The 12418-nt window shown below is 48.2% G+C and overlaps 1 protein-coding gene across 2 annotated transcripts in view; it reads left to right on the top strand.

The window, feature by feature from the left end:
- Nucleotides 1-12418, top strand: part of LOC138514356 (uncharacterized) — a 420747-nt gene that overhangs the window by 51553 nt on the left and 356776 nt on the right. Inside the window, exon 6 of one of the 2 annotated variants that reach the window (XM_069629816.1) lies at nucleotides 5594-5656. The exons of the other annotated variant lie outside the window; for it this stretch is intronic. Within the exon in view, the coding sequence (XP_069485917.1) occupies nucleotides 5594-5656 (63 nt within the window). The remainder of the gene's footprint in view (nucleotides 1-5593; nucleotides 5657-12418) is intronic. 2 annotated transcript variants of the gene reach the window in all.

Here is a 12418-nt window from a genome sequence, read left to right as displayed (position 1 = left end):
CGTGTGAGGATATTTGTACCCCCAGCGATAGCAAGTGGCATTTGCGCATTTTCCACCTTGCGTGGGAGCGGCGTATAGCTTGTTGATCGTGTCCGTGTTGGAGGTCGGCTGTTGAATGGTGACTTTTCCGAGATTGTCTAGCTGCGATTCTACTGCCGCTTCCATCCTGGCTAATGCAAGAATTTCCTCTAGTGACCTTTGCTTTTGGGGAAGTTGTTATCTGAAAGGCTGAAAAATGCAACCTGTGATGACTTGGGATCTCAGTGCCTCTTCATTTGAATATTTGTAAAATTCACAGTATTTTAGCTTGATGCGTAGGCGCATCACGAAGTTGTCCATCGATTCCCCTTTTTCTTGTCTCGTGGTGTGGAATACGTGACGCTCATAGTCTATATTGGTTTGGGGGGCAAAGTATTCTGATAATTTGCCATGAAGTTCTCCATAGGTTACCGTGTCTACGTTTAGCAGTTCACCTGCTATGTCTCTGACGGCTGGGCCTACGGCCATGAACAGCGTGTTTTTGAGCCTTGCGTCGTCTGTTAGGCCAATCGCACCGGCGTAAAATTTGAAGTCACGTAGCCATATGACCCACCTGGGCCCTAAATTGGAGGAGTCTCTGAGGTCAAACAGGCCTGGCATGGGCATGTTCTGTAAGGCGCTTCCTGTCCTTTGCGCTTGTTGGGTGTCATCAGCCGCCATCCCTGCACCCCTTGATGATGATGCCACCGGGCTTGATGGGTTCGACATGGTAGCTGGCGCCTCTGGTGTTGGGTGTACTTGTTTCTTCCTTCCTATGCGGTGAGTCACTCGTGGGCAGCGTGGAGGTCCTGCGGCATGTGCTTCTTGTACCTTAATTAGTTAGGTGTGAGTGTCCTGTGAGTGCACGTGTGCTGTGCTGTGTTGGGGCGGTTGCTAGCCGCCTCTGCGGGTTGGCGTGGTGCAGTGCGCACTTGATGGGGCCTTCCTGAGCCACCGTGGAGCCTACGTGGCGGGGCCTCCCTGTGCTGTTGAAGGGCACACGTGGCAGGGCCTTCCTGGGCCGTTGTGGAGTCTACAGAGCAGGGCCTTCCTGGACCGTTATGGAGCCTACAGGGCAGGGCCTTCCTGGGCCGTAGTGAGGCCTCCCAGGGCTGCTGTGAGGCCCACATGGCCTGCGGGTTGGTTCCCGGGCTGCTGTGAGGCCCACGGGGCCTGCGGGTTGGTTTCTGGGTTGCTGTGAGGCCCACGTGGCCTGCGGGTTGCTGTGTGTGGCCATGTTGCTATCAACGCTTGCTGCATGCAGCTGGCAATTCTCCGGGGCTGGGCGGTTCCTCTCACCTGACTTTAGGTAGGTGAAGGTGCACCGACGCACAAAGCCGCTCGCCCGTGGTCCTCTGCGTGCACTGAGAGCCTCAGGGGGTCGAGGTGCGCCGATGCGCAAAACCGCTCGACCGCGGGCCTCTGACTGGCACGGGTGGGTGTCAGACACCCCTCCTCACCAACTGTGAGGTTTTACACGGACCTCAAAACCGTGACACGGACAAAGAACGCGGGAGCCGGAGGACCTGGCAATAACTGCCGGAAACCCCTCAACCCCCTCCCTGGCCCAACGCCATTTCCCTCATTTGGGAAAAGGACTGCAATGGCGGTCCATCCACATAACGATGTGGGCGGGCGATGTGTCGGTCAGCGCAACCTGACATATAGTTCCACAGTATTTCCAGTCCAAGTGACTTTTATAAAGTGTAGTCATTTCTTAATTGTATAACTATCATTGACATTGCAGTTCTGTTCCAGCTACAGCTGCACTACACTTCTAGCCTCCTATGTTTTGTTGATGTTTTGTTAATGTTTCTCTGGCCATGATCTGAGTATTTGGCGGCTCGGAATGCCAGCATGCCAGTCTTTTAGAAACACTGAAGCACAGGGCTCTGATAGGGTCCGAATGACTAGGTTTGGGTGCTTTTTTTTTATTCGCACGTTGAAGTCTTGATTGACTTTCTCTGAGCCAGTCAGAATACTCGCATGTAGTCAATATCTACTGGTATTGACTGCATTCTAATTTCTGCAGCAGATCTGGAAGCAGCAGAAAACTTTAGACCTAATGTATGCCTGTGTTCAAAGCCTTCCAGTTCAGCCAAGCTTAAAATTATAATGCTTAAGTTATGAAGACAGCCTTGAAATTTAAGTACATATATGCAAAAGTTCTGGGAGCCCCACTCCCATGAACGAACGCGGCCAAATAACCTGTTCCCTGGGAGGGTCTACAACCACGTTTTGAATAACTAAGGGTAATCCAGACGTGGACCCCTTGCTCACTGTTCCTTAGAGAGGCAAAGCTTCACCTCACTGAGGAGGTCCAACAAGGTCGAAACGCGTGCCTGGGGTTGCTGGTGGTACTCTTGTTCAGAGGAGAATTTCCTAGCATTTCGGTGCTGGACAACCCTTGTGGGTGGGACCAGACTGGTATGCAAATGAATATTTCTCCATTCGTGAAGGGTACATTGAGCTAAAACATGGTTTTAGACCCTCCTGAGTGGACTAATCCCATAGAACAGGGTATTTGACCCATGTTCGTTCTCAGTAGAAGGCTTCAACACTCCTTTGTAATCTTGTAAAACTTGGGTTTTCACCCTAAGTAACCAAGCGTAATCCAGACGTGGAGCCCTTGCTCACTATGCCTTAGAGCGGCTCAGCATCACCTCACTGAGGAGGCACAACAAGGCAGAAACACGTTTCTAGTTGATGATGGTACGCTTGTTTAGAGGAGAATTACCTAGCATTTCGGTGCTGGACTGCCTTTGTGGATGGGACCAGACTGGTATGCAAGTGGATATTTCTCTTCTGTGAAGGGTGCAGTGAGCTAAAAACTGGTTGTAGACCCTCCTGAGTGGCAGGAATTCCATAGAACAGAGTTTTTGACCCATGTTTGTTCTCAGTAATTCTGCTCTTTAATTTTGTAATTTAAGTACTGCACGATAAAACATTTACTTTACTAACACATTTTCTCCCTTTACTTTACTCCCTATTAAGCCAGAGTGATTAACTTCATAGCCACAACTCCCCTGCTTTTTCTAATAGCCATATAGACTGCACCAGGGATCCTTGTTGCTTGCGGTAATGACCCTTCCCCAACTTACAGCCCCAGGAAAAGTGGGCAGGCTTTACCCCGCCCATAGCAGCAGGAACTCTTTAGTTGACCCGGGATCTCTACACCCAATGCACAGCTCTAGGACACGCAACTGGGGTCTCAATTGCATCGACGCACACCCTCTAAAAGTTGAGCATCGTTATATGTGAAGAAAAAAATCACTCAGCAATAACCCAATTACCAAGTGTTCTTTCTCTGGGAGTTTTGAGCTATAGAATTCCCTCGTGAACGCTAGTACAAATAAAAGCGCCGAGGTTTAGTTATTTGCGCTAGCCTGAGAAATGTGCTGGTGAACTTATTCTCAAATGTGACCCGAGCGTTTCCAGGGACGTCATTTAGGGGTTGCCAGAGGTCGCAACTAGGTTTCCCTTGCGACCTCTGTAGTCTGTCTTGCGACCTCTAAAAAAAAAAAAAATAAGAAAAAAAATACTTTTTTTTTTTCACTGACCCTAAATAAGAAAGAACAGGAATACCAAATAATGTGTCTTTCTGGAATTCTATACAATAATTGCTAGGCTCATTAAAGGTTTATTTCAGGCACACTTCAGGGGGTGAGTCACTGATTTAGTCTGTTCTTAAACGCCTCAACTCAGCCTTTCATCCTTCTGGGGTCGATAAATGAGTACCAACACAGGTTGGGTGATATTGGGTGTATGTTTTTCCTATATAAAGCGCTTAAGCGTAAGTGCTATATAACATCACATCATTATAATTTGGTCATGGACGTCTGCTTGCATTCACAGTAATTTGGTAATATGGGCCTATACACACTGATCTTAACGATACATAAGGTGATCCATTCTTGAATGAAATGTACATCACATTATAGTGATATAGTAGCCATATTTTTTGTAGAGTCCAATGCTATGTGATGCCACTTCCTGTTTTGTCAACGGGTGAAAGGTCGTGTTTCATTGCTTCCCGCGATATAACTTCATAGTGGGGTCAAATGACATCACTTCCTGTGATGTCATCAGGGGGCCAAGGGTCTTGTGATGTCACTTCCGCTACCCCTGGCATTTTGGTGAAATGACGTCCGTGTGCGTTTCTGGAGGCGCTGGGCAGCAGCGCAAATGATGAGCTATGCGGCCCCTTTGCATACTTATAATTATAAAACATACATTTGTATTGGAGATTGCAAGGGCTTGCCGCTGTTAAATGCATAGCAAAAAGAAATGCATTTCTATTCCCGTTTAAGGAATAGAAATGCAAGTGGGACGGCAGAGGGTCACACCACTGTTGTCTCACTGAAAAAAAATGCACGCCAGTGTCAGGAGACATCCTGTCATGGACTGCGCATCCCCCCTGCAGGGTTGGAAATTTCTGGGCTGTTGGAGCTATTTAGCTCCTGCCTCTAGCCAGTGGTAGAAGTGTGCCAAAAAAGTAGTGGTACTGTGACTCTGGTGGGGGATGGGGGGCGCGGGAGGGAGGGAGCAAGGTGCAATACATGTCTCAAGAGGTCATGAATGGGCCAGGGTGGCCTTGCTGGGATTTGAACCTGCGACCTGCAGATCACACACAGACCGCAGCAGCGAGTGCTCAACCCACAGAGCTATGTTACCAAGTTCAATCCTCGGGAGGGTAGCTCAGGGGCAACGTGCTCGCCTTGGAAGCAAGACGACACAGAGCACCACAGGTTCGATCCTTGGGTCCGCACTTAGAAACCTCTGGGTATTAAGTGAGTTATAAATAACCTATCATATTATATCAAAAAGAACCATTCCAAAATGGTGAAAATGGCTGTTAAAAGTCGTGGAACTGTTAATACCAATAGTCCCCACTCACTATAATCACTCTGGAAACCAGCAGCTACTTTTGTCTCCCCAGACCAACTAGTACCTTTTATAAACATGCATCTGTCACATTGACTTTCATTTTTTGAGAATATTAAACATAATGGATCACACAAAATTGGCAGAATGTTAGCTTGCTTCTCCTGCGGAAATTAGATTTGCGTTGTGCACCCGTTCCTAGTTCCCCAGTGGTACCTCCTGTCTACTGGGTGATGCCTGCCACGCGGGAGCTGGTTTTAGCTCCTGCTCATGCAATCTTCATATTGAACCCTGGCCTGCATGTGCTCTAACCAGGCACCAGGAACGCCCTTGTTTTGGCTCCTTTTAGAGCACATCTTGTTTGTGAATTCAGAATGCACTTCAGAACGCAGAGAAAGGCCCTCCTGATTTTCACAAACGTGCAAAGAGGGTGAACAAAGCCTTTGTATTGTATTGTTTATTTATATAGCGCCTATACACATGACAGCGTTTCAAAGCGCTCAATTTGAATGAGTGCGCCTCTATGATTGGGCACATGGTGAGTCGGGTGCAATTGTGAAATGTGCCAGCACATCCCATCACTTGCTCCAAAAAAGGTTTTGAGCATCCACCCCGTTGTGGTTCCGTGCTTTTGTGTTGGCGCTGTGCGTGTCTGTTAGGTTACATTTACGGTATTGTCGTTTTGATACAGGCGAGAAAAAGCCAAAGAAAGCTGATGTTCCTTCCGGATCCGAAGACATCCAACAAGGCGCAGGTACCGGCCCCCAATATATAGACATTGATAAGTGAAAAGTGACAAGAACTGTCTGATTGTGGCATGCCTGAGGCTCAGCACTGCGGTGTATCAGTGGGTCATTAGTAACAGTAAAAACAGGCAGTACTTTGAAAAATCACCTGTTTTTACCACCTGCCTGAATATATGTGCTGGGTCATTAATCTCACACAGCATTTTAAGGAATACCACATGCAGTAAATACCACAAAATTATGAGTGGTACATCTAGATAAGATTTCTGCAATTGTTCATATCCACTGAAAGGTGAAGGTTAAAAATATTACTACCCTCATAACATATTAAAAATGGTTTGTACCTTATGTGAGATGATGTGCTGATTCGTAGAGAACCTTTTCACAAAAATATGCAAATGGGGCCCGAAAGAAAGTGAAAAAGTGAAATCTCGGATGGCCACGTTCACAGCTACTTTGCTGTACAATGTACAGAAGGGTCTTCAGAGACCTTCTGTGCATTATTGGGATCAGGGTTGAAAGCCTGGGGAGAAAAGACCAAAGAATATTTTTCCGAAATAACCCTCAGTATTTTCTCCCCTGAACATTTCCGACTTCACCACCGCCCCCACCCACACCCATACCCCTACTCCCCTATTTACCTTCGGCGGCACTCTTTGCTGTGTGCCGCCGACTCGCTGTGTCCCTGCGACGCCTGTTCCCTTTCACTTCCGTGCTGGGGCGTTGCTAGGGGGGGGCTAAGGGGGCTATAGCCCTCTATCTTTTGGTTGTAGCCCCGGATAGAATCTCAGGAGCTACAGCCAAAAGGCTAGCTAGCCCCCAGTCCCAACAGTTCCAACATCAGTTTAGCCCCGGGTCTTTTCCAGACCTAGCAACTCCCCTGCTTCTGTGATCAGGAACCGGCGCAGCAGGGTCCTTTCCTTTTTTTTGTTGCTTTTTGGGATCGGCTGCGGTGGTCACCCCCGCAACCCTTGCTCTCAATATAGTGAGCAAGGGTTCGGGAGACACCCCCGCACCTCCCGCCACCGAATAGGGGATTCGAGCGAACATTTCGGCCGTTCTGAATTTTTGAACGGTCGAAATTCGGCCAAATCTCCCATTCGGTCTTTTATTCTCAGTCATTTTGGATGATTCCCATTATTGTGCACGGTACAAGAGTGGGGTGATCTGTTATCCGCAACTCTACCCAATAGCTATTTCTCTCTTCCAACTAGTGGGTCGCACCTGCAGTCTCCGACTATACCCACTGTGAAGGGTTAGGAAACACAGAGCACGTCCTAACAGTGTTCTGCCAAACGGATATTACCTAATACTCAAAGGTATTCTCTAAATATGACTCAAACATGTGCAAAGCTCTTTGACTCAGCTAGCTACACGTATGCCAGGGCTTGAACATTTCTAAATAAACCATTCCAACAAACCAATTTATATTAATATCAGGTTTTTATATATAGTGTTGCATGCCAAATTCCTCCAGCTTCTAGCCACTCTAATAGGTGTTGATATTGCCCCAATGAATGCGACTCAATGTATCAACCTCTTAACTAAGAAGGGGTGAGGCAGTCCTACCGGAATCCAGGATTGTGTCCTGTGACTGCTGGTTGTACACCGATCTAGACAGAGAGCACTTAACTTGCAAAGATGTCTACCTAATGTATCCTTAAATCGGGTGTTTCTCCATATACCTAGATTTATATACTCGTCCTGCCCTCTGTGGTGTATCATGGACCTAAGACTGGCACTTCTCCCTGATAACTTCTATCATTTATTCTTGATTGTCTGATGCTCTTGTCCTTGCATTTCCCCTTAGTTCGACTCTCAAACCCCCCGAAGGGACCCTGCGCTCCACGTAGATCCTGTCCACAGAGCGCAGTGAAGCTCCTGGAACTTATCTGCCTCTCCTCGTTCTTCTTTAGTCTGGTGTGGGCTCATTGTCTCGGGATGATAGTTCAGGGGCAACGTGCTCGCCTTGGAAGCAAGAGGACACGGAGCAACACAGTTCGATCCCCGGGTCCGCACTTAGAAACCTCTGGGTATTAAGCGGGTTATAAATAACATATCATGTATCCAGAAGTTCCATGACTCTCAGAGGGCTTTCACCAAAGCATCTCTGGCCCTCTTTTGCCTATCCTGGCTCTTGCTCGACTGGAGCGTCAAGAAGAAAAACCTATGCTGTTGGATGTGCTTGGTGTGGAAGGCCAAAGAGTGCGCGCTGGTATGAACTTCCCTAGGTGAGACTGACAACGATAATGTGTACGCCGAAGTGATGCCCTGAGAATCGAGACAATGCTTCAATGCGCCCTCAAGATAGAACTCGTTGAAGACCACGACGTAAGACTCAGTACTTTGGTGTCTCGGTCCACTTCGATGTTGTGGTAAGAGACATACTTAAGGTGCACCTTCACAGTAAAAAAAAAACACAAGTTAAATACATCTAAAAGAGAGAATTGTCGCTGCAAAATACCATACAGATGGTAAGAATTGCAGAAGAAAATGCCCATCGGAGAAGTAAAGCAGTGAGTGTACCCAACATGGGAGAAGTCAATTTCCTACAAACGACAAGTAAAACGAAAAGGACCTACTGTTCTGACTTCAGTGTCGTGTAGACCGATGAGACCTCTGTCCCCAAGTGACGCACAGGGGAACTAAATAGAAACCCGCTGTGCGACCTTTGAGGCCACAGGTGGGAGATGTCTTCCCAGATCCACGGATCCTCTGGAACACCGATGCTGCTGTCAAGAGGGAACGAGGTTAAGTACCAGGCAATCACAATACAGTCAGGTAAACAAAAGGATCTAAAGTGTCTTACCAATCTGGTGTAAGGGTGACCCAGGTAACCTAGTAAAGAGGTTCGAGACTCAGATGATGCGGCGGTCCCAGGAATGGTAGAACCGCAGGTTAGCGTGGATGAAGGGTTAGCCACCTGTAGGAGAGAGGGCTTGACTTGAATCCCAAGAAGGGAAAGGGCGTAGAAGTTCAGCAAGGTACCAAGGGATGATCCAAAGACAAGTCGAGGTGAAGTCCAAAAATCCGGCAACAGGTCAACAGTTCCAAGCAAAGGTACAAAGGGGTGTCCGAGGGAGTCCGAGGTAGAGTTCCGTGATCAAGATAACAAGGAGCAAGTAGTAACGCCAAACAGGGTCTGAAGCCAGCTGAGAAGCAATGAGCGTTCTGTCTCTCAGACCTTTATACTGAGTGTCCCTGGGTCATGTGACTTCTCTGGGTCATGTGACGTCCACCAAGATCACGTGAGGAACGCCACAGTGTATCACATGACCGACGTGAAGACGAAACGCCGCCCCTTCTGCTATATGTTCTCCAAGGCAATTGCCAATGCAGAAAGGGTTGTAATCGAGCCCGTACACTAAAGCTGGTACTGAGTTTTCGGTTCTGTGGGTTCACCGAATCACTTGAGCCTCAAAGCTTGGGAGGAAATGCTGGGGGAATGTGAGCAGTGGTCTGATGTGTAGTGGCCTGATGTGCAGAGGATCGTCTAACATAGCCCCCCCCCAACGGCCCACGACCCCGTGGGCAGGACGGATGATCCTTATGGAAACGGGCAACTAACCGAGGGGCGTTCAGATCAGGGGCGGAAACCCACAAACGCTCCTCCGGGCCATAACCCTTCCAATCCACCAGATATTGGAGTCTACCCCTAAACCATCTGGAACCCAAAATGGCCGACACCTCAAAAACATCAGGAGAGGTCAAGGACACCGGCACAACAGGGGTACGAAGACGGACAGAGTCAGGACAGGGTTTGAGGAGGGAGACATGAAACACAGGATGGATACGCCAAGAACTGGGCAGCACTAGACGAAAAGCCACCGGATTCACAACCTGAGAGATCACATACGGGCCGACAAAGCGAGGTAATAACTTCCGGCAACCCACTAGGCGAAGATGGCGTGACGACAACCAGACCCTGGAACCCACCACCAGAGGGGGAGCAGCACTACGTTTGCCATCCACACGGGCCTTCATAGAAGCCTTTGCTTCGGTGAGATGAACCACGGTACTAGCATGTACAGCAGATAGATCCCTAAGACATGTCGTGGCCGCAGGGTTCGAAGAACTGGAAGCATCAGGGACCGGCAAGACCTTGGGATGTTGGCCGTAGAGGGCGTAAAAAGGGGAATAACCAGTAGCTGAATGAGCCGCATTATTGTACGCGAACTCCGCAAGCCGTAAAACGGCCAACCAAGAGGTCTGATGTTGCAATATAAGGCAGCGAAGGTACTGTTCCATGGATTGATTCGTCCTTTCGGTTTGCCCATCGGTCTCAGGATGATAGGCCGACGAATACCTGGTATCAATGCCCAACAATCTCGTCAACGATCTCCAGAACCGAGAGGTGAACTGTGAACCTCGATCGGATATAATGACCGAAGGGAGGCCGAATAGCATGAACACATGTTCAAAAAACAAATCCGCCAAGACAGGGGCCGAAGGAATGCCTTTACAAGGAACAAAACGAGCCATTTTTGTGAACGTGTCCACCACTACCCAGATGGAATCAAAGCCTTTCGACTTGGGGAGATCAGTAACGAAATCCATAGTCAACGTATGCCAGGGCCTAGGAGGTACCGGAAGCGGAAGTAACAACCCAACCGGTCGACCTCTTCGATGTTTAGCCTGAGCACATACTGCGCACGAATTGACATAACACTCCACATCGCGCTTCATAGAAGGCCACCAACACCAACGCTTGAGAAGATCTAAAGTGCGCACTTGTCCGGGATGGGCATTAAAGGGAGCATCATGAGACCACTCAAGGGCCAGATTACGAGTGTCAGGTGTGGGAAGGAACAGGCGTTCATGTACGAAAGGTAATCCATCAGAATACACCGGATCCCATTCTCGCAACTGATCGGAATGATTGCTAGTCCAGGATCGGACCGAGTCTAAAAGTGACAATGAGGGTGTACAGAGACAAATCACATGACTCTTCCCGAGAATGGTGTCAGGGAAAGCAGGCAACTGGAACCCCCCCGGGAACGTGACAAGGCATCTGCTTTCCCATGTGAAGTGCCAGGACGATGCATAATATGAAAATCAAAAGCGGAAAAGAAAAGGTGCCATCGGACCTGTCTGCTATTAATGCACTTCAGAGGAGCCAGATCCTGTAAATTCCGATGATCTGAGTATACTGTGATGGAGTGTTTAGCCCCCAGAAGATGATGACGCCAAACACGGAAGGCATCCATGACAGCCAAGAGTTCTTTCTCCGTAACGGTGTAATGAGACTCAGTACTGGAAAACTTACGGGAATGGTATGCCACTGGATGTAATTTGCCTGTAGTAGGACACGTTTGAGACAGTACCGCACCGAGAGCAAAGGAAGAGGCAACCGCCCGAACTATGAACGGAAGATCAGGATTGGGGTGTTGGAGTACCGGTGCGGTAGTGAAGGCGGTTTTCAAAGCCTCAAAAGCCTCCTGATGTTCCCTGTGCCAATGATAGGGTACCTGAGGACTAGTCAGAGCCGTGAGCGGCGCAACTATTGTGGAAAAAGAAGAAATGAAACGTCTATAAAAGTTGGCGAATCCCAAAAAGGCCTGCAAGGACTTGAGTGTTTGAGGTACTGGCCAATCTAATACTGCTTTGACCTTAGATTTGTTCATGGATAACGCCCCAGGGGTGATGTGGAAACCCAGAAACTCAACAGAAGTTTTATGGAACTGACATTTCTCAGGTTTGGCAAATAAGGAATGTTCTCTCAAACGGGAAAGTACTTCTCGAACATGCTTTACATGGTCATCAAGATCACGAGAAATGATTAAGATGTCGTCCAAGTACACAACCATGTAAACATCCAGAATATCCCTGAATATGTCATTCATGAATCGTTGGAATGTGGCCGGGGCATTACATAGGCCAAAAGGCATGACTAAATATTCGTACAAGCCGTAACGGGTACAGAAAGCCGTTTTCCACTCGTCTCCCTCGCGAACGCGTACTAAATTGTATGCGCCACGTAGGTCAAGCTTGGTGAAAATGGAAGCATGTGTTAAATGGTCTAGAAGTGGGGTGATTAACGGGATTGGATATCTATCCTTTTTTGTGATAGCGTTAAGACGCCGATAATCCACACAAGGACGTAAATCCCCCTCCTTCTTGGGTACAAAGAAAATGGGACTTGCCGCTGGTGAAGTGGAGGGGCGGATGTGTCCTAAACGTAAGGCGTTCTGTACATACTCTTTCAATGCTTGTTCCTCCGAAGGGGACAAAGAATAGATCCTGCCCGAAGGGATAGTGGAATCAGGAAGTAATTCGATTGGGCAGTCATATGGTCTATGTGGAGGAAGTACCTCGGAAGAGCCCCGATCGAAAACTGATTCGAATGCTTTGTACTCAGGCGGAATCCCAGACACCAACCCCCCAACAGTATGTGACTGCACACTCTCTGGATCGTCAACAGTGAGTTGAGCTAAAGCTCCCAAGGCCCGAGAAGGTGTGTCAGAGGCTTGATGGACCGGGAGACAATAATTCTGACAGACTTCGGACTCGAAGAGTACAGTGCCTGACTGCCAATTGATCAGTGGATTATGTTCACGTAACCATGGAATTCCTAGTATGATACCGAATTGGGGTGTGGTAATCAAATCAAAACTTAAGGTTTCTGTGTGTGTTTCTTGTATGTTCAACAAGAGGGGTGCAGTTTGGTGTCTAACAGGACCAGAAACTAATGCAGAGCCGTCTACGGCTTGGACATGTTCCGGTCGTGTTTTTACCACTAAAGGTAGGTTGAGGGAATGGGCCAAATCAAT

This window comes from Ambystoma mexicanum, chromosome 12, assembly GCF_040938575.1.
Source record: "Ambystoma mexicanum isolate Mex_15411 chromosome 12, UKY_AmexF1_1, whole genome shotgun sequence".
Classification (NCBI taxonomy): domain Eukaryota; kingdom Metazoa; phylum Chordata; class Amphibia; order Caudata; family Ambystomatidae; genus Ambystoma; species Ambystoma mexicanum.
Note: the sequence above shows the minus strand (reverse complement) of the source record. Positions and strands in the feature narration are given on the sequence as shown.